The 26,445-nt window shown below is 35.5% G+C and overlaps 1 protein-coding gene across 1 annotated transcript in view; it reads right to left on the minus strand.

The window, feature by feature from the left end:
• EYS (eyes shut homolog) overlaps positions 1-26,445 on the minus strand; it is a 643,894-nt gene that overhangs the window by 89,485 nt on the left and 527,964 nt on the right. Inside the window, exons 29-30 of the mRNA XM_042889745.1 lie at positions 8,587-8,695; positions 4,730-4,950 (exon numbers count right to left, since the gene is read on the minus strand). Coding sequence (XP_042745679.1) covers positions 4,730-4,950; positions 8,587-8,695 — 330 coding nt within the window. The remainder of the gene's footprint in view (positions 1-4,729; positions 4,951-8,586; positions 8,696-26,445) is intronic.

Consider the following 26,445-nt stretch of genomic DNA (forward strand, 5'->3'; position numbering starts at 1 on the left):
ATGACTACTCTCTTAAATAGAAAACAAGGGGAAAAAAAAGCAAAATTACATTTTAGTCTCCATGGTCTTCAGTTAAGTTGTTTTTATAAAAAACAGTCACAGTCATAATGACTGAGGATATATACAAACAAGGAGCCATGGCACTTGTTCAATCACTTTACCTTCTCCTTTAAACAGCTGCAATACATGGAATTTTATCACATATCAAGTTCCACTATAACATTTTCTTTTGCTTTCCACAAAGCTAATCTAGAACTCATTTTCTACTTTTTAAAAAGACATTTAAAACCTTTTCAGATGAACTCTGGGAGATGTTTAGGATTTAATTTATAATTTGATGAATCAGTTCTAAGTCTTACAAAGAAATGCATGGTCCTCCAGTGTGCAGAAAACAGTTTCTAAAATATAATTTAAAATATTACTTTTACAGTTCATGGTAGAAAAGCTACTTTCCAAGTGAAATACCTAAACTTCTACAAAGATATTTATTATGCTGCCAGGTACCAAAACTGAAAATTTGACTTCCTTGCATATTTGATGCACATGGCATTCCTTGTGGTTGGAATCTGAAGACAACTGTCTCTCTATTGAAATTTATTGCTAATTGAGTTTGATTTTTCAGTCTGAGTTAATTGATTAACATTAATGGACCCATCTGCTGCACCAATACAAGGAGAACAAAAACAGTAAGAGTAATCGCTATGAGAATAGTTTGAGACACTGGAAACATGATTGTTTGTGGGAGCAATTAACTCTGAGATTGTACTCTTCGCTACAAAAAACAACTTGTCTATGTCTACATTTTCTTTATACAATTTAAAACAAATGCATTAATCAACTGCCACAAGAGTTGTGGCTCACAATTGTCAAATCACTGCTAATTTTATGAATTTATTTCCCACACACAGATGTGACTTTTTAATTAACACTAGTCTTGGTTTGCAACATCTGGCTCACATGAAGAGGGGGCAACACAATGTTTAGCACTTCCAAGGTTAATCTCCCTCCAAATTCATACTTAAAATCCAGTGAACACTGAATTCACAGAATCACTCACAGAACTGTATGACACTACATTTACTGAATAGTTGTCATTTTTTCCCCTCTGAAATTAACCAGTCTCTGGAATTCTACTTGAGCACAGATAGAAAATGCTGTAAAAGAGCTAGTAAACTTGCAAAAGTGCCTCTACAAGCCATAGGGTATTTACAAAGGTAAGAAAATACTTTCTTTTAAAAAACTAACAAAATAACTGTTATGTAAAGAATCAGAAATTTAGATTTGACTAAAACTCTTATCTGATACAGTGCAATTTGAAACAGAATGGCTTTTGTCGTACACGCAGTTTTATACTGTGGCAAAATGGTGACTGTGTGACCCATCATTGCTGTGGTTGGCCATTCCAACTCATTGGTCCGTCTAATCCTTGTCAGGCAAGTAACTTTCATTTAAGAATGAGGGTAAAAGATGTTTCTTATGAAACATACCTGTCTATGTACAGCAATCTTCATTCCTCATTATAAAACATGTCTGAGTTATTCATTATATAACACTTGGCCTTTCAGAAGCAAAAGCCCCAATTAGTTGCCAAATTCACAAAGAATAACATGCAATGAAAAATGGCTTTTTTTTTTTTTTTGTCATTAAACAGCTAAGTGAAACAACTGGCAATATCTTAAACCAGTCAATAATAGCTTTATAAGAGTTGTCAGATTGTTTTCTGATCTGAAAAAAGACTTAACTACAATTAAGGTTTTTTTTCTTTTTTTTTTTTTTCTTCTCAGAAGTAAGTAGGTAAATGAATACAATTAATGGTGGAGATGGGGATGTTTTTAGTACCGTTGAGATGGTGGTTTAACAATGATGTGAGATGGTGGTTTAACAGTGATAGTCAGCTTAGCTCAACCACATTGCTATCTCATTCCTCCCTGTAAACAGCACATATTGTGTAAACACAAATATGTGGGAAAAAAGGCTCATAAGCTGAGAATAAGACAGAGAGATCAGTCAGCACTTACCATCACTGGAAAAACAGACTCAGCATAAGGGAGATTAATGTAATTTATTGCCTACTGGTAACAGACTACATCAGCAAGAACCAAAAGCAAACTAAAAACACCTTCCCTCCCATTTACTCTCCTCTACCTCCTCCCCTGAGCAGTGAAGGGAGAGGAGAACAGAGGCTGCAGTCAGCTCGTACTGCATTGTTTCTGCCACTCCTCCATGGTCACTCTGCCCCCTACTACATGTGAGATTCTTCCCACAGGATGCAGTTCTTCCCAAACTGGACTTCCCAAGGGCTGCAACTCTCCAAGCACTTCTCCAGTGTGGATCCATACCACAGTACTCATCCTTCGGGACCGTACTGTTCCAGTAAAGATCCCCATGGGGACAGCCTGCTCCACCATGGGCCTTTCCTGGCTGCAGAGAACTTCTGCTCTGCACCTGGAGCACCTCCTGCCTTCCTTCTGCACTGACCCTATTGTCTGCAGTGCTGTTTCTCTCCCATTTTCTCACTTAGCTCTCCCAGTTGCTTTTGTGCTCTCTTAAGCTTTCTCTCTTGCTCATGGCTTAGCTCTAGAAGCTGTAGGTCCTTTTTGGGAGCCAGCTAAAGCCTACCCTTATCTAGATAGTTTCTGGACTCTTACAACTGGAGGCATTTCTTGTAGCCCCACCCACTATCAAAACCTTGCCCTGTACATTCTAGCACCATATATTATTTAGGGCTCTTGTTGGCAGCAGTCATACATCTGAAGGTTACCATGCTGTATTATAGTCCACACATACCACTTGAACACTAGAAACTATACACAAAATGTTTACTTCTGGTTTTTCAGTTCTCCTACTCCACACATGACATGCTGTGAATTACAACAGGATTCCTCTAAATCTGAATACTAGTTTATCAAATAGTTGCTAGGATAAAGCAACTAATAAACTACTGTGGAACTAAGGGAGAGGCTATTACCTTTCAGCTGCAAGAGTTATCAAAGAATGTTTGTAACCAAAGCACTGAAGAAAGAAGGTGGTAAGTACTATTGCTTTAAAATCGGATCTGTCTTCTACCTAGAATTTGTAAACTGTGTATGGTTACTAAATAGATTACTAAATAGTATTAGCAGTAATTGCTTGGAAGGAAGAGTATATAGCACACCATTCCTTTTAGAAGATGCTTCATCCACTGAAACACTCAATTTATTTTTTAATACAACAGATTCAGAAGAACAAGCTTTGTGGATTGCTCATCAGATTAAAGATGTTCTGGAGCCAGATCTCCCAAGGCTGATCAGAAGGTATGCAAGTTATTGCTTTTCCACACTTTTTCAGCATGATGAAAGCTGTGGAAAACAAGATCAGTACAGAAAAAAGTGAAGCATACCCCAAAGGGGTTTCTGGCCTTGGCATTGTCAGAGTCTGTGTATAATGCCTGCCAGCAAAAGCAAATTTACCTTCCATCTTGTCACTCTGTTTACATCCTCTGCAAAGAAATTGAAGAAGATAGGTACATGACTCGTCAAGAGTGAGACTTGTAGATGTGACACACGCATAAATTTCATCACTTCTCAGAGAAGCAGAAGCAATTTGTTTTTCTCTTAGTTCATTACACAGTATACAGTGATGCAGTTGCATTGCACACACTGTGGGCAAAATGAAGCATCAGGACTTTGGAATGCAGGAATTACTTCTCTGAAGATCCCTAGCTAGTAACCTATCCAAATGGGACTTCCAAATCTCAAGAGATAATCGGTTTTGCTACAGCTAGAGCATGCCTCAAGCAAACAACCTTTCTTAATAAGAGGCGCCTCAACCCTCATCTAGACCCCTTCCAATAGCTCCACATCTTTATTGAGGTACGGACTCCAGTCCTGGGTACAGTACTCCAGATGGGGCCTTAAAATGGCAGAGCAGAGAGAGACAATCACCTCCTTCTCTCTGTTAGCTATTCCTCTCTTGATGTAGCCAGAGATACTGTTAGTCTTCTGGGCTGCAAGTGCACACTGCTGACTCATGTCCAGCTTTCTACCCACCAGACCTCCAAGTCCTTTTCCACAGGGCTGCTCACAATGAATTCTTCTCCCACTCCCAGTCTCTACACATATCTGGGATTGCTCTGACTCAATTCTGACTCTTGGACTTGCCCTGCTAGCACTGCTCTGCTTGTAGAGGGATTTTGCTTCTCTGACCCTCACTTAGAGATTCAAGGACACCACTAGGGACCTAGAGGTTAATCATGATGCAGTCTAACTTTCATATCTTCTTTGAGAATACTATTCACAGTTGCTGAAGGTGATGACTTGCTTGTTGGTGTTTTCATAGCATGGTCACAAAGACATGCAACTTGTCTACATAGAACACCTTGAAGATGGGTGAGGGTACAGGTCTGGCAAGATATAGAGTTGTCAGACAGAAGAAGAAGGTGTTATGTGATCTTGTCTTACCTATAAAAAGAGTCTGAACTGGTCGCTAGGCCAGGGAACTAGCTGATCCTGAAGGAATTCTATCAGCAACTCATTACACATGCACCATGTACAGTGTAATTACATTTTATGTCTGTTTTAACGTAAGCAAAGAAGTTGTAAAATTTCTTTGGTTAGGCATGAAGATGTAACATTTCCTATTTAACATTATCAGGACAGGAGTTAAGTTATTGCTTATTACACAGAAAAGTATAATAATTTCTACTAAGGATGAACCTGCCAGCTACAAAGAGATGACAAAATGCTCTTACCTAATGCAGGTTCCACCATTGTGACATGGATGGTAATCACATATTGGAACATTACAGTTCTCAACATTCTTCCCTCCAAGAGCATCATCTATGATGAAAAATTCTTTGTTGTTTACTTGAAAATCCCTAATGCATCCTTTATAGCCATGTATGCGCCCAGCACATTCAGGAACCTCTTTGTGAACAGGAACATTGCCAAGAAAGGTTGGTCCAAAGGTGATCTGCAGAAATAAGAGAAACATCAGAAAAGAATGTAGTTTGTGATGTTGCTATAAAATAATGGAGGATTAATAACAAGAAATAATGGAAATAGCCATTAATTAAAGATGGCCAAAAACGATGTCATTGGCTTGAAGGATTTTTTAATTTTTTTTTTTTCATTTTACATGATGTAAATAGACTTTTATGTAAAACTGTGTAGTAACATTCCATGAAAAACAAATTACAATTTCCAGCCTTATCCACAATGAACATGAACAATAAGCTTTTCTTTATGTTTCCATCATTGTACAACCATGAGTTTTACAGTCTCGTTTAAGAGCTGGCACAGGAACATAGAAGAAAATGTACACCATACATAAAGATTTTCTTAATGATCTGGAACCTACAGGAAACCAAGATAAAGGAGTTATATAATCAAGATTTTACATTTCTTGAATGAGTGACAAGATATACATCAGACCACAATAATGAAGACCAGGAGAAAAGGGAAAGTTTTAGTAAATTCTGGAGTCCAAATGCCTAGGGCATCCTTGATAAAGATGCCGAAGAAACACCCACAACTAGTTTATATTGGGACTGACCCAGTCATATTAGTGTTCTTGGGCTACCTGATCTAGGAGATAAATCCTTATACATCACTTACAAAAGTTCTCTTAAGTGACTAATTACGCATGGAAAATGCCACTTATAAAGCTGGTGCTTGACTTTCACGGGCTCTGACACTGGGTTTCAACATGACTAAGTTCTTTTGCCAGATGTCTGTCTAAAATTGAAAAGACCATAATATAATAACTATATAATTCTGTGATGCATTTACATGTATAATACAACCAATCCAGAAACAGAGTGACAGGTAGTCAACTATGAATAAGTCACCAGAAAAACAGATATATCATAGGGTTTGTAAAGTGAGGCGATCATTTACACAAGGAGATAAATTATAGTTAAAGAGTCCTCTTCTATAATATCCATACACCAACTGTAAGATTTAGGAGCAGAAGGAGGAAAGTACCATATCAATTTGTCTAGATTTCACATATCGATATGAGTGTGTTTTGCTGTTCTTGAATGGCTTTTATCACTGCTTGAGCTATGTTGCTGACAATCTAAAGTGAAATTTGGAGATACAATGACCACAAATGTCTCCATTTACAATGCCTTTCATTTAGAAAGAAAATAAGAAAAAAAAAAAAAACAAAAAACAAAAAAAACCCTACATCTCTTAGAGCATGGATAAAATTAAATCAAATTTTTCATGTGGAAGGAATTCGAAGACATCAGCTCAGCACTTGTCAAATTCATTTCATATCACTTGACTTTCTCCCTTGTCAAACATAGATATAAACCAGCACAGATTTGGACAAAATTTGTAAGTAGCATTTTCAGACAGACATTTTCTCTCAGTTTGTGAACCTGCTGTAAGAATTAAGCAAGGCACTGGACTGGAATGTAAAGTGTCTATGATAAAAAAAAAAAAAAAAAAAAAAAAAAAAATAATAATAATAAAAAGGTGTACCAAACACTACTCTTGCAACATAATCTTTTATTACTGGACTTATTTTACAAAAGCATTGACGTGGGGGCAGATCCAGTGAACCACAGAATAACTTCACTTGGCTCTGCTCAGTTTCTCACATCGATGATTTTTATCGTAATATGTTAGATGTTCAAACTCACACTAGTACACCATAATACACATTTCTTTCTGTAAAGGTCCTGTTCTGAGTTAAATGGACAAAACCAGAATCTATTTTCAGGAAGCACACAGGAAGAATTTCTGTAAATCTTGTTAATAACCTAATAGCCCTAAGATAATATTATGGTAACATTACGGTAACATTCCTAATACTTTCATGATAATGATAAGAGACTTGGAAATGGTTTTAAACTAAAATAGGTGAGAATTAGGTTAGATTTAAGAAGGACGTCTTTTATTCAGAGGGCAGTGAGGCACAGGAATAGGCTGCCCAGAGAAGCTGTGGATGCTCCATCCCTGGAGGCATTCAAGACCAGGTTGGATGGGGCCTGGGGAAGTCTGAGCTGGTGCGTAGCAGGGAGGTTAGAACTAGAGGATCTTTTATGTCCCTTCTAACCTGAGCCATTCTATGATTTTGTGATTATGCTTAACTTTTCTAACGCTAATTTGTAAATGGCTTTTCTTCATTTGGAGCCTGAGCGGTAAAGAGAATCAACTGTCAGTCATTAAGGGGAAAAAAATTCCTTAGTCCCCTTAGAAATAATATTTTTCTTTCATTGCTTGTATGCTTCTGAAAAGATTGGAAACAGACATGTAAAGCATAACCATTTTTCATGAAGATCCAACATTCATTCTATATACCATGTAAGAATTTATGTTAATTAAGTGTGTTTGGTCCCATGAAATACCTCTTAGTGGTATAGTACATTAAGTGCACCCAGAGAGAACATCTTCTGCACTGCTTTTTCCTGAGGGAATTAAGTTGTTTTGGTCCACGACTGCTCTGCAAATATGAATTGAAATGTGCTAAGTGCGGAGGACTAGAACATCCACTTCCAAAATCCATATGAACTGAAACAACTGTGCACTCACACAAAAAGAAAAGAGTTCTGAACTTACTAACAAATGAGATAAATTTCTTGATTGGGGCAGAAAGATTCTGCTGTATCATCTTGGGGCATGGTATCAAAGGTAGCAGCTGCCTGTAAGTCTTTCTTTTAGTGAGGTAGTGCCTGCTTCTTTACATGACCACGCACTGATGGGTCATTTCCACAGATTCTCTACACACAAGCTGCAAACAGTGTTAGATACATATTCTGCCAGAGATATAGGCTGCAGACATAAAGGGGGAGACAAACAACATTCCCCTTCAGAACATCAGGCTGGTCATCTAGAAGATATGAACAGAAATAATTTGGGTAATAATGATATCTAACTCAGTTCTATCAGACTGAGCACCCAGACATTGACTGGGAAGAGAAGAAATTCTATTACTGACAGCACATACCATACAATACACATAATAATTAGTCTATCTACAATTAATTGTCCTGTATCCTAGCAAACAAACTTATAACGTGAAAGCTCAATCACAGTTCAAATTCTCAAGTTCAAAACAACTTAGAACATAACATGCAGGAATAATCTTCTGATACTAGAACACAGAGAAAAGAAAGGTGACAAAATGGAGACAAAGCAAAACAGAAAAAAACATGATATGGGAAAGCTGGCCTAAGGCAGATTTAGAGTGGCTGGTTTGAAAATGGAGACAATCATATTTACAGTACTGCTCAGAAGGGAAGTCCTAAAGTTCTGGCATCAAGTTAAGTCAGTAATGATTCATAATTGCCCACCACAAGACAGCAGAGATCGCAAACAAAAAATAACCAGAGTTACTGCTGAACTGTGTCTGAATTGTTTCTAACAACACCATGGCTTAATTCACTGACACTGCAGATACTTTATTTTTTCTCTTGCAGTATCAGCATCCTTTTCATAGACATTAAGCAGCTGAAATAGATGTTTCAGAGTCAGATAAGCTGAAGAAATCATTGGAAATATTGTGGATGCTTTCTGTGAAATGACATATTAAAGAAAATATAATGATATCTGTGTTTTCAAAGCAAGCAGCTATTTTTTTGATGCTTTTTAGACTCACCTGAGATGCCTGATATGAGAGATGGAGTCTGTGTCGTACAGGAGGGTTTCTGTCTGCAGCCATTTCAATCATGCAGTAACCTTCAGGACTGCTAACAGGCAACATATAGCTAGAAGGAAACAGAAGATCTCATTACTGTTTATGCTACTGACAGAGGAGTATTCAAACCTCAGACAGCAAAGGCAAGGTGAAAAAGATGTTTCTACCTCATGATAGATGACAATTTATGGATAATAACAACTCTAGTTTCATGCTTACACGAATTACTGAGGAGAAAAAAAGATGTAACTTTCTTCTTTTAATGTCTTCTATTTGCTTTCCTACTGCTCCTGACTCCACTGTTTGAAATGTACACAGAGACAAAGAAGACGTGTAAATGGGCACTGATAAATTTTAAGTGCTAACTGTAGCTGACGTGCTCTCCCTAATATAGAGGGCTGTTGGACAAGTATCATTGATGCTGAAAGATGCTGAACTCCCTAGGTGGAAATTTCCTTTTCCTGCCCTACAGGGGAAACAGACATGGAGTAAGAAATGAAAGGCTGTGTAGATCTGAGTAGCAAGATTACACAGAGATATCGTTATCGCTACTTGAGAAACATGCTCTTAATATAAACTCTGGTACTGAGCTTCACAAATAAAGCATATAATGTTAAAGAAATTTTTAAAGTAACCACAAGAGAACATTCAGTCAGACTCCGAGGACTCTTTAGGTTCTTTCTATGATGAGATATGATGAAATATTGTAATAAAAATTAAATCCAGCAAGATGATTTTCTAATATGTCTTTTTCAAATATATATTTTTAATATTTCAAAAGGAAATTTGGATGAATATTAGTGAAGCAATGGCAGAATAGCAGAATATTAGTTGATGGGTTCTTTAAAACCAAACTTTGATAATCCTGCAGAGGTGCTTCCCACTTATACACTCAGTTTGAATTTTCAAGTACTTGAAAAGAAAATGTGATGGGCTTCCTTTTGGGAAGCATGATAGGGTTTACTGACTACATGCACAACATGACATCAAACTCTTATCAATCATATCCACATAATTAGGTTTCATGACTAATGTCCTTAGCAAGAAAAATGTTACATTTTCATAACAAATTTTATAGATCCTGAAAAAAAAAAATATATATATATATATATATTTAGTTCGACTGCCAAATATCCCATGATTTTAGCCGGGCAAGGACAATGGCAGGAATGTAATAAACTGTTCTGTGTTTGTGCAAATAAACTGCCATGTCAGGCTGCAAACACATGAAGGATTAAATGTATTTTAAAGGCCATTCTGTCCTGAACACTGTAACATTCCTAAAATGGCATACCTCAGCACTAACATAAAATAAATTTACCCAAATAAATGAGTAAATTTACACATGGATGAACCACATCAAAACCTACAACGTTCTTGAATGCTGACGTTTTCACAAATCACCACCCATTTGGCTGCTGATTTATCCCATGTTCTGCCTTCAGTTTTGCTCTTCTACTTGTGCCTACAGTTTTACTATTCTATCATCCAATCTGCAAATTAGCATCTAGAGTCTCAATTTTCAGCTCTGAAGTTACTGGGAACATTGTGTTAACATAAACATATAGTATTAGGTCCCTAATGAATGTGGGCACAGTATCAATACTTAACTGTAGTGACATCTGAGTGAGCAGCTAAAAACAGTGCATTTTCTAACACAAGCCACATAGGTAATATGTCTATATCAGCAAGTAATGCATCTTTATTAATAAATTCTACCTTTCCAATGGCTATATTGCTCTGGTTCCAGAGTTACTTCAGACAACGCTAACTCACTGACTCTTCACTGCACTATGATGCATGGAGTTGATACGTATCATGTTATTTCATTTTTCTAAGTAGGCAGAACTTTTTCTCCTTTTCAATGAGGAGCATTATTGCTTTTAGAACTGTTTAGAATACCGCAACATTTGAGAGGCATTGTCACATATTCAGATGTGACCCAGACTCCTAGACTATTCAAATGAGTTTGAAAAATATTCACATTTTTCTTTAATTTTAGATTTAAAAATTACCACGTGTATTTTAATAAGTATACCTTATAAGTATATTTTAAGTTAAGTTACTTCTTATGTAATACAAAGTTATCATAACATTTTCATGTTGAACATACGGACTCATCTGTCTGATGATGTCTGATGTTCTGAACGTCAGCTAATTCTCACAATTTCTTTACAAAATGTGAGTTTAATAAACAGAAGATTCTCCTCAATAAGCAATGGGCATATTGACAAGTTCTCTAGTGATCGTTTTTTTTTAAATACTCAGGATAAGGACAATTTTGAAGAAAGTACTGCTGTCTACCCTGATTTCCAGCCAGTTCTTGATATATTAAAAATATCTTGAATTTCATTTCTTGTTCCCATTAATATTTCTGTTGCTGGGGATTCTCCTGGTAAGTCACAGTGTATAGAGATAATTTCTCTTATAAAATATTTTAGCTCATTTACCATTCTTGTGGGGAAAACAAACTTGTAACCTTTTCTTGATACTTACCAGTCAAAGCAGATTTTTAAGCACAGACCAAATACGCTCATGGCAATGCATTCCCTTTGCCTCTGCCTCATGCCTGCTTTTCAAGAAATTGTCTAAAGTCTGCATCTAAATCAATTCAAAGTCTGGTCTTACAGATCACATTTTATAATAGTCCAGCCTACAGAGAATAAAGGCTTAAGTGGTGTAATCATGTTCATAAACTAAAATGTTTGTCTGATGGGAAAAAAAAAAGAACACTGTGGCCTATGTCACTTTGATCCTCTTCAAGCAATTAGCCTACTAAGCTGAACTGAGCACTGCAAATTGTCATTGTGAATGTCTGGTATTCACATATTCCCACTGATTTGAGTACATGATTTCTTTTGTTTTGATTCTTTGCAACAGAAAAAAAAGTAAAAAAAATACAAATAGGTATAGTTAAAATAATCTTTATAGATTATTCAGCGCTAAAATGTTCTTTATGTAGATAATCACAGGTATCTTAAATTCACATAAATGTTAACATGCTAAGACAGTCATCCTTATTCAGGCTTACTTGTGCCTTTCAAGAAACATGTCAGAAAAGAAGAAATAATAAATTACAAAGGCAAAAACAATACCTGAAAGCATCTGCTATTACACAGTGATTTTGAACGTCAGGTCTCCACTTCACTGAGGACATAAAGCTTTTTACTTTCTTTTTTTTTTAGATGTGGCAATGAAAGCTCAAAGAAAAGAACCGATTAGTTTGATGTCAGCCAGCAGATTAGTGACTGAGCTGTGAAAATAAACCACAGGCTACAAGCAGCAATCCATTGTCCTGTATTTTGGAGTACACGTTAGGAATGTTGCCACTACTTCCTTTGGCGGTTGTTCCTTTCTCTGCAAGAACTTCCAGGCAAATAATACATGAAATTTCTATCTGCTTTATGTCACAGAAATGGAAAACATTTGAAATGTGAGAAAAATGAATATTTTTCATGCTTACGTTACCACAAAATTAGAACTGTTTGAGTTTGCTAGATTACTCAAATATGCTTAGAATAGCTTTTGAAAAGAGACAGAGCATGGAAAATTTAAACCAGACATAAAATGCCTCTTGAGCTAGCCATACAACTTGATAAAATTTCTCTTATAATCCAAGATTAATTCTGTCCTTATCTTGCAACTGGAGAAATGCAGCTGTATTATTACACACATCTGGTATAAAAATAAAATCCATTATTCACGTTAGAAAAGATAAAACTGAAATGATGATTTATTCCCTTGACATTTTTTTCCTTATTTTTCTAATTAACCTCCTATAATGAAATGCTGAATTCACATTAAGAACACCTGAGATGAAAATGGCTAATCACTGACATCTTTACATTTTGAAGAATCTGTAGTTCACTCATGCTTTTTCACTTGTTTAGATGCTGAAGGCATTTCAGTCCATCTGCCTCGCTTTTCAGTTGCATTCAAAGCCAGAGTATTTTTACCTCTAGAGATAGTGACAGAATAGAATGCAATATGATTCCTATTGCAGGATTATTTTGTCAGGCACCAAATTGGTCTGATTCATGCACATCACACTTGTAATGATATAAAAAGGTTTCACATAGCAAAAGTGAACTGTGTGTGTGGGGAACAGGTATGGGAAACGGCTTTTCAAGGAGGATGTATGGGAATGATATATAGAGTATTTCTCATAGCAATCTAAGTCTGGAGCCATGTGGAGCTCAACCTTTTCTTGTTAATGCTAATGTTCCTGTTAATGCTAAGGTATCTTTATTCAACAGACTTGAAATAAGAAGAGGTTCAGCCTTCTTTTCTGCACTTGACTTAAAATAACATGATTTTTCATAGCTTCTGCGGATTTTATGTAATCTCTCGTTAAGAACAGGAATTAACAAAGGATTTAATTCAGGGGCTATTTCTTTACAAAAGTCTCACTGACTTCAACAGATGAAAGGCAGAAGTTCTACACTGATTAATGCCATTTCTAGCTACATCTTGATGAATAACATGAATGGACACTGAATTTCTAACAAAGTGCAATGTTTATATAACATTTGTACCTATTTGTACACATTGTGTGCATAGTAAGAATAGAATTAATTTAGGTTGGAAATGGTATTAAAATAAATCTTTTTGAACTAGCAAAGACTGAAGCACTTCTAAATCTAATGTCACCTGCAAAATCTTGCTCAAGTGAAGGTTTTAGCTCAGATCATCAGCTACCTCACTACACAAGGATCACACTCTCTTTTTCCTTCAAGCTGGTCACCAGGTGGCACTAAAGGAGCACAACAGAAAGTATGATCACAAAATTCATACTGATGTCTGGTCAAATCATCGGAAAGACTGCCTTAAGCCCTAATTGATAGCATGATTGCTTCAGCTTCCAGTTTATATCAAGGGAAACACAGTAAAGAATCTTAAACTGATTACATATTTGACAATATTGATGAGAATAGGTCCAGAGAGTGGAACTTCTGGAATACTTTTAACTGCATCTATGCATTATGGTTATCTAATGTAGTCATCTAAAAATGGTGCATTCATGGTCGTGTAAACAAACTCAGGAAAATTTAGTTTATAGCGATTATGTTCTCTGTATAGTGCTGTAAGTGCAGCCACATTTCCAACAGTCTAAGGAGATACATAGCAAAATTAAAAGGTCAGATCAGTAGATACGGAAAAACGAGGCTTTATAGAGAGAATTGATCTTTGACTTTATGCAAGCTAAACTGTCATAGGACGAGTTTTTCCAAATGAATATCTTACATTGCTAGAACAACAAAGTTTTGGGTCTTCTGAAAAATTATTACAAAGCAATACTACTACTACCAACTTTATAATGCCATAATCGGAAGATTACATTTAGAATCATTTACTATTTTTCTCGTCCAAGCTGACATACACTAAGCAAAATTAGTAACGATCACTGGGGAAAAAAATCCCCACAAAAACAAATATAACTCTTCACTGAAAAAGTGTTGATATTAAAGAGACAATCTAAAATTACTCCTGCAAAACATTGAAACAGCAGCTTCATTTACACCCTTGATTAACCAGAGCAGTTGTCAAGGGAACATCTAACCAGCTGTCAAGCAATACAGGATATTTTTCAAGAACAGTGATTTTACTTTTGACTGAGCACATTCAATTCACAAGTGTGAAAATGTGTTCTGTTCTGTGTCTTACAGTTTTAATAACCTCTTGGTACTTCTTTCCAAAACTGTTGCACTTATTATTTTTTTTCCTTAAAAATCTGTTTGTTATTAAAAACAAAAATAATCTTCAGCACACTGCTTCTATGCAAATGTTCACATTTCTTTACCCTCTTCAATTTCAACAAGGTCAAATTTTAGTATTTTTTACCACTTTCAATTAGAACACTAAGAAGTAATAATTACAGAAATGAACACTGTATTTTACGTCTGACATTTTATTTGAAATCAATGAAATGTCTACTGCAACCCCAGCCATTCAACACCAAATTTCAGGTTCTCAAGTTGTTATGAAGTGACCTGGCTGTAAAAGCATGCCAGCAGCAGAGAAAGAGAGAGAGAGAGAGAGGGAGACAGAGAGAGAGAGAGAGACGAGGCAAGGGAGCAGACAAAGGCACAGAAGTGGGAAAAAAACCCAAATGACTTTGACCCCTAATAGCGTCTTGCAGTACTAGTAATCTCCTGATGCTCTTTTTTAAAAAGAAATTGGTGGAGGCGGAAGGGACACACTCAACTATTGGAATGTGTTACTTGTCAAAGGTCTAGGTTTAGAAGAGGAAAGAAAACCAAGCTTTTAAAAGGCTCATCTGATGGGGTAAAAAATCCAAGCTTTGCTGATGGTTCCAGTGTTTTCTTACTTGGTATTTGTGTAGGATTCAAGAGCTATTCTTCACTATGAGTAGTAAAGCTGTTAAAAGATTTTGGCAGCATTACACCAAGCATTACATTCTCTATTACTGCTGACACATTCCCCATATTCTTGCATGATAGGAAACAGCCCATCTCTTAGAAATGCTTAAAATAAGTTCTACAATTTGTACATAAATTATTCCCTTGTTTCTTGCCCAGTTTACTTAGAAAAATACATGAAGGTAGAGAAACGTCAGAAAAGGAGAAAATTTTTAAGGCCGGTATACATAAAAATGGACATAATAATACAAGTGAATATTTTTGGGGCCCTAGCCTGCCTCATGATTAAAAGCAATTGATCTGATTTATTCGCGCCAATAACAGGAGTACTGTATCTAGGATACAAATGATACTGCTTTTCTATCTATATGTGTCTTACACTGCTTGGTGTGTTTGCATTGCACAGAGGGTCCTGCATAGTGTCCTCCATTGCATAAAGAATCCCTACAGGGTTCTCCTTGATGCAGAAACAAAGAGGTCTTTGCAATTGGTCACGGCAGAAAAGGAAAAATATTTCAAGTTTTTTTTTTTTTTCCCCACAATTTCTAATAGATCTAGGCTGAAGGCAGAGCACTAAGTGCTCCATACTGTATTTTTGCAAAACACTATTAATTGTTTTCCACAAAAAGAACAGTTGCAAAAAGGATCATCTAAGCGAGACTAAAAACTGAGTATCCATCCAATTGCATTGTAATTGACTCTGAAAGTCTTCCCAACACTTCATTTTCTCTTTCTTCACTGTGGTTGTAATTAATGAAAAAGAAAAAAAAAAAAAGGAACTCTCTAGTTGCTGTTTGATCACAGATACACACAGTTTTACAGAAATATAAGGCTTAGACCTCACTATCAATATTAATTTCCTTTTAAATGACGTTTCTTATTAGCATTTGTCTTCAGATTTATTGATAGGGTTGTTTTATTCCAAAGATCACATGATTTTCTGCCACAAGCATTTCAGTCAACACTTCAGAATATATGAGGAAGTTTGAACCAGAATTCATATGTGATGTTTAAACTAGAACTCTTAAGCTATATCAAAGCAGAATGATTTTCACATTAGTATCATGTTTTTACACCAAATACACTTTTTCCACCCATTTTTCCGTATAGATTTTTTTCCATATAGATTTTCAAAAAACATCTTTAAAATTACATTTTGAAAGGGAAAAAGCAACCAGAAACAGAATAACCTTATAGCTCTTCCCCGTTTGACTTTACATATTCAATTTTCTTAATGAAAGGCTTTTGGTATTAATAAAACTGATGAGATGTTACTGTATTAAAACTTTCTTCCAACATTCTATATGCTCTCCTATAAAGATGATATTAAGTCCAGAGTTTGACCTTAAAAAGTTACTATTTGCCTTTTGTTTCTTAGTGGACCTTCAGCTAACATAATTTGTTGTATATTAGAATATGGCATTTGTCAAAATTCCAACTTTTAAACAGCCATCACGGTACTTGCTGGGGCTTCTGAGAACATGCCAAATTCTAATAAAGTGTAATGAATGTCAATGGACTTACATTAACATGTGGGAGAAAAAATTGCCAGCTCTTCCTCAGCTCTGATTAACTCTGATAAGAGTAAGAGCATCCTTACATGGCTCTCATTAAAATTGCTGAGCTTTCTCCTATCACACATATATTAATCTACAAGGAATGAGGTATCCAGAAGAGAACATTATTTAGGACTTGGCTTTGCTCTGCTAGCAGGCTGTGAGAATATATTTTAGATGCTATCAAAGTGAACTTGATAAATTTCAAATCTATTTACTACACTCATGCTCACTCCTGTGGTAACCAGTTTTAGTATAGAAACATTAGCCTGTCTGACACTGAAGTTTTGCTATTACTTTGTTGGACATAAACTTTTTTGTACTGTGTGTTGTACGTATAGGGTATTAAAAAAAGAAAACACGCGCAAAAATACATATTTATCCTACTCTTCTATTTAGAAGACAATTAGATTCACCAAAAATTGACTTGACGTAAATCATCACCTCCCAGGTAGATTTTAAGGGGTGTTTTTCCAGGCTTATTGTCATGTCCCTTCACACAATCTAGAAATAATTAATTTATTATTAACACTATGAACAATGCTTATTGTGCTATGTCATGGTTTTGTGATTTTTGTGATCATAACATCATGTGGGGCACTGGGACTTTAACTGTCAATGCTCAAGTCCTGGGTACCTGCCCTGAAGAGAAGAAGAACTACATTCCCCAGGGGACCTTGCTGTCAGGGAGAGGAGGTTTAACTCCTGGCAAGGTCACCTGATGTGCTTTTCTTGCCTGCCCTTCATCGTGGGCGCTGCTCCCGTCTCCCTGCTGCTCAACTGCACTGCGCATCTCACCTCAGCGTTGTGGTGAGGCCTGTCCACCTTTCGGACATTCTCTCTCTCATTATATTTGATTTATTAGCTTCTATTCTGATTATATTGTATTATAGTGTGTTATCTTGCATTCCGATAATATACTTAGTAAATTAGTTTGTTTCTCCTCTGATTTGTGCTGCTGTTTTTAATTATTTTGGGGTCCTCTGTTTCTTTTTTTTTCCGGAGGCGCGGATCTGCGGATCCCTCCGCCCCGCTCGTCACGGAACCAGGCCGAACCAGCCTGTAAACCGTTGACATGGTACAATAATTATAATGATTAAGTATTACGTACTCTACAGAGTATTTCAAAAGTTCCTTTGAGTATTGAAAATAGCTGAAAACAGTTCCATAATGAAGATCTTTAAGAGTAGACAAGCTGAAAACATGACAACAATGTCAGAAAGAAAGTAAAGATAATAATGGAATGTATAAATAGGTAGATAGACAGCAGACACATAAACATTGCTCTGTTTTCTTCCGGAATAAGAATAATGAATGATGTCATAATTTTTAATGGCCCACTTTATCAATCAGCAGGAGTTTCACTCAGTCTATCAGTTTTCACTAGTCTCTGATTCTCTGCTCCCTTATGATCATCAACATATTTGGTATCTACATTCTCTCATTTCTACTGTTGCTGATACATAAGGCATGCCAACAGCTTTGAAATTACATTGAGAAACACATGAGCTAGGAGGGCAAGATTAGAAGAAAGCATCAAGAGCCAATGAACACCTGAAAAAGTGACATAAAAGAGAAGTTTAAATTCAGGTTTCATAAAATCCGAGATACATTCCTTTGTTATTCTTTCAGTGGATAATTAACGCTGCTAATACTAACCATAGATCACTTAGGCAAAATTGAAAGTGCTGAGGAAGAGAAGATAAATCATATGCACAATATAATCTCCAAGCACATGGACGGTTATTACAAACAAGAAATAAATAATCTGTTGTCTCCATGACAGGCATGAGAAAAAAAATCTCTCAGGATGGATATTGAAGTAGATTGCACAGACTACCTCACTGGAGGTTTATAAGTACAGGTTAGACAAACAACCGTTAGATATGACATAAGTACATAATTTATAGGTATGGCAGAATATGGAGTAAGCATGTCCTGCTAAGCTAGTATTCAGTAGACGATATTCTAAGATCTGCAGCTCTATAATTGTAACATTTCTACTGAAATAATTAAATAATATTCAGTGAAGGAATGTTAACATATCTGTCTCCCATTTGGTAAAAACTAAGCTTAAAATTGACATAATTTCCAGTCTTTCAGGTAATTTAGGCCATTTACAAAGTAAGGAAAGCACAGAGCAGGTCTTAGAATGGACAAACAACAGGTCTTTCACAGAAGCGATCTCAACTGTTAATGTCTCTGAGGTTATACAGGCCTAGATTGTCTCTATTAGACATAATTCTAATGTTATCTCCTTAGAAAAAAAAAGTCTTTTTAAAGACTGCTGAAAATACAAGGGCAGAAAGGAAAACCTTTTTTTTCCACCTTCAAACCATATTTTTTTTCATCTGCAGTAGAGATTCTACTTGGAATTGGATAATATTTGGAACATAAATACACTTTATCATGTATAATGTTGTTTATCTTGCATAGGAAATTTAATTTCTTTATGTAATGCCTGAATGCAGTTTTTCACATATTACACAGAATGTAAAAAAAAGCAATTCATGTTTGTGGACAAGCACATCACTAGCTGAAAATGGTCACATCTACTTTAGGTGAAACTGGTCCTGTTTGTGCTAGATTCTATTTAGCTTTCTTTATTCCTCACGTGCCAGCTCTGTCAATCTAAGAGTCAAGTATATGATCCTTCAGAAGACTGGCTAATGGGATTCTTTCTCCTGCATGTATCACCTGGCATATAACAGAGAAATGGGAAACTACTAATAGGGAAATGTAAATTCTGCTTTGAGTCTCATCTTTGCAATTCCAGTGATTTCATAGGTACTGCACTGAAGTAAGCTTAATACATCAGTACACTGTGACAAGACTGATACGCTGTGACATCTCCATTTCGCACATGCAAGAACAGGATTAGCAAAACAATACTGGAAAAATAAGCATTAATATTTACAAAGGGTTTTGAAGATGCAACAAAATTTAATTGTGATTCTCATAATCATTACATCAGTTATTGCCATCATTATTCATATTCACGACAGTACTGCAAGAGTAGATTGCTGATTCTATCAGTAGGCAACAACTCTTAGGAATACCAGATGTTCGATTCTGAGGTCAAGACAACCCAGTTTTACTTACAAAGATGGAGAGTTTTTACTACACTTGTGCTTATGCATTGACCTCCATTGGATCAGAATAGGCTTCTTTGTGTATTTTTTTGGCTGTTTTGATTTGCATGACTGTTTCGATTTACATTAAGGCTACCTTATATATTAAAATAAAATATTTCTACTCTTTGGAACTCCAGAGATGAATATTCCCTGAGGGAAGTGCTTTCAGTTCTTTGTTCAGCTCATTCTTACCCTCTATTCTGGTTTTCCTCATTCATCAAATTGCATTCAAGCATTTTTTTTTAATACTATGTAACTGCAGAAAGAAAAGTTTATTTCTTCCTCCACTCTCTTTATGTAATCCCAGCATATGTAGCACCTAAGAAAAAGTGTGGAAAATGAGGGAAATTAAAACTAGTCTTCACTGAAAGAAAAGAGGGAAACCCTTTAAATGAAGAATCATTACCAAATAGATTTTAACCAGTTCTTCCTTAAAATGCAGATTAAGCCATTTAAGTAAACTAAATAGCAAAGAAGGTCCATAACAACAATCTATTATCTCAAGCTATATGCTTCCCCTGAGGAAATCAAATTAGACATATTTGTTAATTTAGAAAAGGCTTGAGTAGTGATCAAAAGAAAGAACACATTGTTACATTGAGAAAGGGTGAGTTGGGGACTTCTATTGAACAGTGAACGAACTGAAACCTAAAAATGATTGCACTGAGTAGCTGAACTACTATTGTAAAGCTAACTTTACAATAATACTCTTTATAAAAGTAAAAGGCTTTATTGAGTCACAAAACTTTTTTTTTTCTAGAGAGAAACATTACTCCATTGGCAGCCACATTGTTCTCTTTATCTACAGTATCAAATGTAGTAGCAGTGATTTTCATCAGACTGAAAATGGGTGTTGGATCACATTTCTATTTTAAAAACTGACAAGATTCATATTAACATCATTAGAAGCAGACTGTAACTCTGTGTAAGAATCAGCCTCTATTATTTCTCAGTGAGCAAATTAACATTTTCTAAGTCTAGCAAAATATAAAAGAGAACACATTGTAAAACCTGAAATTTCAAAAACTACTTTCGTTCTACATTCTTATACAGCTGATGTGAGATCGTTTTAACAATTTTTGTTAAATCAGTTGAATCTTATGCATATGAAAGCACTAGTGAAAATAAAGAAAAATAAGAAATCAGAGTATGTATTTATAAAAGTAATGGTCTAAGTGAAAGAGCTATAGACAGAAAGTGAAAGGAAAATACATGCCCACATGTAATTCTGACAACCAATGTTTTACTTACAATGACTGTAATAAAAATTTGCCTACAGTGATAAGATTTTCTATATATACATAAATTGCACTTGTAAGAGAGGAAATGAATAAGGAACATATAAAAAATATATTTTGAGTGGAGAAAATTCCATTCAAAATAACAATGAAAAAGGTAACTCAAATAAATGTTGAATATTTAATTATCATTATACCTAGCCAACAAAATGCCTCAAAGAAGCATGAAAAGGTACTCACAAAGAGACAAGCTAGATAATATCCTACCAGATATGTCTTTCTTCCCTCCCCTGAAGAGGACTTTCACTCCCAGCAGCATAGTGATACTGCTTGGGTTAGAAGTTTAGCACTAGAATGTAGGAATGAATGATTATGTGAGCCATCTCAAGATACAGTCTTCCACTTAGGAAGTGAATCTTAGATCTGATCCTATGAATGAAAATTAGCAAGCCATCAGACACATGAATGAAAATTAGCAAGCCATCTGACACATGAATTAAGGTGCTTAATACAATGTTGTACAGATAACAATATAATACTACAATGACCTCCACTCGAGAATCTTCTATTTCTTACCTATTACAGACAGAAGAAATACAATAATGAATAACATTTATCACTTCCATCAGGCAGCACTAATTATTTTCCCTTTATTTAGCCTGATGGCTTAAAATGAACTGCTACACCCCAATCTAAATTGGCAAAAAACTAAAGGAAAAATAGGTTAAGCAATATGGTTAATGAGAAATCTACTATTTAACCTGAATGCCAAGGAAAAGAACAATTTATATATGTACACTGATAACACAGGGGAGATTGCTAAGAATAAAATCCTTCTGTTGCCAACAACTGCAGACCTTGAATTCAAGGCTGGTGTATTTACCAGTACTCACAATCAAGAGACTTTCTGCTGATATTTCAGTTCTATGCATTTAAGTATTTATTTATTTTTTAAAAAATTGAAGATTATTCTCAATAGTGTTTTGGTTTCAGAGTCTTTAAGGCTCATCTTTTCTAGTCCTTTGAAACCCTGAATCTTCAGTTCTTAGAGATATCCTCACAATGCCCTAATTCAAACTTAGGTAAACTTTAAGCACCTGCTTCTCATAGTGAGATTCAGACAGCCTATTCTCAGGCTCTGCTGATGACATTCAAGAAATTTGCTTCTTCAGTTTCTCAGCAGTAGCCAAATCAGACAAAAGGAAAAAAACTAAAGAATCTAATCTGTTATCATTCAGAACAAGCTTCTGAAGCACCTATCTTCTCCATTCAACTGTTCTACACCATAAGGTCCTAGAATGCCTAATTTAGTTGAATTACATTAAAATCAGAAAAAAATGATAAAGGAATGAGAGACTGGCCAGCTTCCTAGAATAGAATATGGAGATCTCCGCTGCACTGCTTAACACAGGAAATGACTATTTTAGTCTAACTGAAACTGTGTTACTGATAAAACACGTTCTCCCTATGATGAGAATTATCACTAACATTTTGTGATTAACATTACTTCATGTACTGTCATAAACAGGCCAAGAAGTATAGCAGTGTGTACTGCGGAGAGGGAATGCACTATTTCTGGCCTACAAGAAACTGGGAATGAATAATTTTTCTCTCTCAGTAAGTTGTAGGAACAGTTAAAGGAGTAATCTCTGTGTCTCCAATCCTTACCTACAATTCTTCTCTTGTTTTGACATCATTAGTAAGAAAGAAGATAAGTCCTTGTCATCATAATTCCTTCAGGCTTTTTTCAACACAAGTAAAGAGTAACTCTGATTTTAGATAACAAATGAGAGGTAACAGTGCTACTAAAAGTGCCAGGCACATTACAAATCTAATTTCACAAACCATGAGCAACCCACCTCAGGTCAATAATACAAGACAGAAATGTTAAATGGCACACATGCTTACCAGACTGAAGAATTATTGATTTGTGAAGTCTAACTACCAGGCACTGTAATCAGTTGCTTGCATTTTTTAAAAAAACATTTCTTGACTTATTTGAACAAAGAACAGAATGGAGCAGATCTGCACTTCCAGAATGCGTATGTAAGCACAGAATAGCATAGAACATTTAAGTTTATTGGTATCATCTAAATTGGACAAAAGGTGTTCACATACCTTTAACTGCACTGGAGTCATTAGCTATTTTGTTGCTGCCTGCTTATGACAGTACGCATGCTGTGTGAAAAAGCATGGGCTTTAAAAGGACCATGTCAAAGAAAATAATATTCTCAAAATATTTTAATGTACACCCTGTACTTGCAGTTTTCTAAATCACGCCATCCACTATGAGCAAATGAGAATATTTTTTAAAAGAAATAAAAGAGACTGCTTTATGGTGATATGCTTATATACATTTTAGCTGCATTTTTCTTTAAAACTACACTTAAATGTGCATGAAACTACCTGATTACAATGTTTACTCCTTATTTGAATATAAAAAAGATAAAATATAGATTACAGTATAATTTGGATATAGTTCAATAGAGACAATGCTTAAATAACCAGATGTACATTTTATGATGTATTACAAGTGCCTCATCTCCTATTTTTGTTCACTCACTTTGATTAGCAACATACATTTGAGCTAAAGTGTTACTCAGAAAATAAATAAACAAGTTCATGAATATTAACAGCAAAGAAAAACACGGTAAATATTTATCTCATATGGGTAAATGTGTGTTCACAAGGAATTCTTTATTAAATTTTCAATTTTTAAACAAGATGGATTACTTTCATCAAATCACAGAAATAGAAACAATGAGATGTTTATGGAAAAGGCCAATTTTGTGTGCTGCATTTCTTCATGGGTAGATGAGATCTTGTGTTGGACAGTAGCCTTTTAACAAGATTATATTTATGAATGTATGTCATTAAGGAAATCAAAGCAGTGTAAACACAACAGTAACCACTGCTGGGTATGTACAGTCTGGTTTTCCTTGCATATGAGGTGCTTAATTTCTATATTTTGATGTTCACTTTTCAAATAAATATTGTGAATGCAAATCCCTACATGCTGAAATGGGAAATACAAGAAAATATTTATCTAGAAGAAAAATGCTGAGATTAAATATTTCATTTCACAGGGATGCTCAGTGCTATCAATCATGTAGATACTCCAGGTAACAACTCAGGCACTGTGTAAAGTTTCTATTTATCGCAGTAAACATCTACAGTGGACAAAAATTTGTTTGAGATGAAGCTGTCTCTGATTTGCATCTTACACAGGTTAAATCAGAGTCAAAGTAACTATTTTATTAATAATGTGAAATCACAGAATTCCCACCAGAAGATTTCAGTTGGCTCAGATTTTTTTTTCCCCACAAGATGAATAAAATGTATTTATCTTATTTACACTTTTTTTCAATAACAAAGCCCATTGTTGGTGTAAAATTAAGATGTGGCTCTGGGCAGCCTGGTTTAGTGTCTGGTGACACGGCACATAGCAGAGGGGTTGAAACTAGATTGTGGCCCTTTTCAACCCAGGACATTCTATGATTCTATGATTTCCTTGTCAGAAGGGCATTCATAGGAGTACACTTTTTTTTTTTCCTCTCTCTGAAGGACCTAATGCATTACTTCATTTTTACTTTTGGCTGCAATTTTGAGCACTAAGAGACGCCACAAGTAATTGACTGCTGGCTAGATCTCACACTGCTGACCATCAAATTTTGAACCCTGTGGTCCAAATTTCCTCCCACTTATCCCATTCAGCTATAAGGGTACTATGGAGGACAATACCGAAAGCCTTGCTTTAAAGGACAGTATTAGGTTCAAGCAAAGTTGATCCATTTTCAAATGTATTTGAACTGAACATCAGCGTATTTTAGGAAACACCTATCACACACCAACTACCTATTGACATTATTTTAGTCTTTGGCTATGCAGCTCAGTACTTTGTGATTATTAACAATTTTATAACAAGATTTCTGTGAATTTTGGATCACAGACAAAGAGCTAAAGCAAAGGTAGATGAAAAGACTTGCCCAAGACCATGGCCCAAGAAAGCCAAGTACAACCAGATAATAAGATCAAGCTCTGTGATGGTGATAGTAACATTCACTAAGATATCTCTTCCCTATACGAAGTTACTGGAAATTAAGAACAATCAATCTAAATCTAAAGTGCTTTTAAAGAACATATCCACTGTTCTAACTAAATTGTAACAGCTAAAAATTTGTCTGTTTTCAGTAAAGTGCTTTGGTTATGATGAACCTGGAAAGCTTTCTCTGTTATGCATCTGCCTCTCACTTGTAAGCCAGAGGAGCAGCGTGGGTAGGAAGTTACTGTGAGCAGGATTAGATCAGGTAATCCTACTGCTGTTTTCAGTAAAAAACTATTGGAATTGGATTATTTTTCAAATTAAATGAAAAACAAACAAACAAACAATAAACAAAGAAACAAAAAAGCTATTGTCTGGTCAGGAAAGAGAAACATAAACCCTAACACCTGTGCCTCTCATAGGAGCAGCTGGGTGCATATTGCTGATGATTCAAATGTAATATGTGCTGTATATGATTATATAAGCAGAGTAAGTTGTGTGGGGAATCTATTACAGTAAATCTACTGTGTGGCTAATTATTTTCTTTTCACTTTCATGCTTTTATTACTCTTATGCTGTCAGGAAAGGCTGTGAGAGTAAAGGGAATTCTATTTCTGTGTCATTACTGCTGAACGTAATGAGAAGAGATTGAGTAGGCACAAAAGAAACAGCCTATTTGGCTTCAATCATAAAACAAATCTATACCATATAAGTAGACAACGTACCTATTTTTAGAGAGAAAACTGCAAAGGAATAATCTTATTAGAAAAAAATTATAAATACTCATCCTTGATCAAATCATTCTGTTTTAGATTTCACTTGTCCTCCATCCATGTAAACGATTCAAAGGATACCAGTTTTATAGCAGAAATTATTTTTAGTCCATAAAAAATCATTCTCAATTGTTTGGGATTAAAATGAGGAGGGATACTGTCAGCTGCTCACATCAAAAGATCTCAAATGTTTGCATATGCACTTCTGGTGAGTCCTAGGTTCTCTAGGCATCACCACTGACAGGGTCTTCAGTCAAAGAAGTCAGTGCAATTGGGATCATCTCTGAATAATGAAGAAAGAACAGAAGCCAAAAATCATGGTGTAAACTATTCAGCCATGACTTAATAAGATCTGTTGAGATCTATTAGGAATCAGTACTCCAGATTTTTATCCTATTTTTTAAAGGATTATATAAAGGATAAATGCAAAGAGATCAGAAAAGTACAGAATGTATACCTGCAATTTTCCCAGTTATTAAGCAGTTTATTTTTATCACCTCAAAATGGAAAAGCACTATGCCATGAAATATGCAAGTGGCAAGATGCTAGTTCACGCATTGTTCAAAAACTTGTGTAATGTGAGATGAGATGTATCATCTTCCTTTAGCTCAGCTTGAGTTCAAACAGAACAATTCTGTGCAGCTTCATTTCCTACTTAATGTAGCTGTAAATGTTTTGGCCCTTTGGTCTCCTGTAT

The sequence above is a fragment of the Lagopus leucura genome, unplaced genomic scaffold (genome assembly GCF_019238085.1).
Source record: "Lagopus leucura isolate 7727_CA_CO unplaced genomic scaffold, USGS_WTPT01 Super-Scaffold_73, whole genome shotgun sequence".
Classification (NCBI taxonomy): Eukaryota; Metazoa; Chordata; class Aves; order Galliformes; family Phasianidae; genus Lagopus; species Lagopus leucura.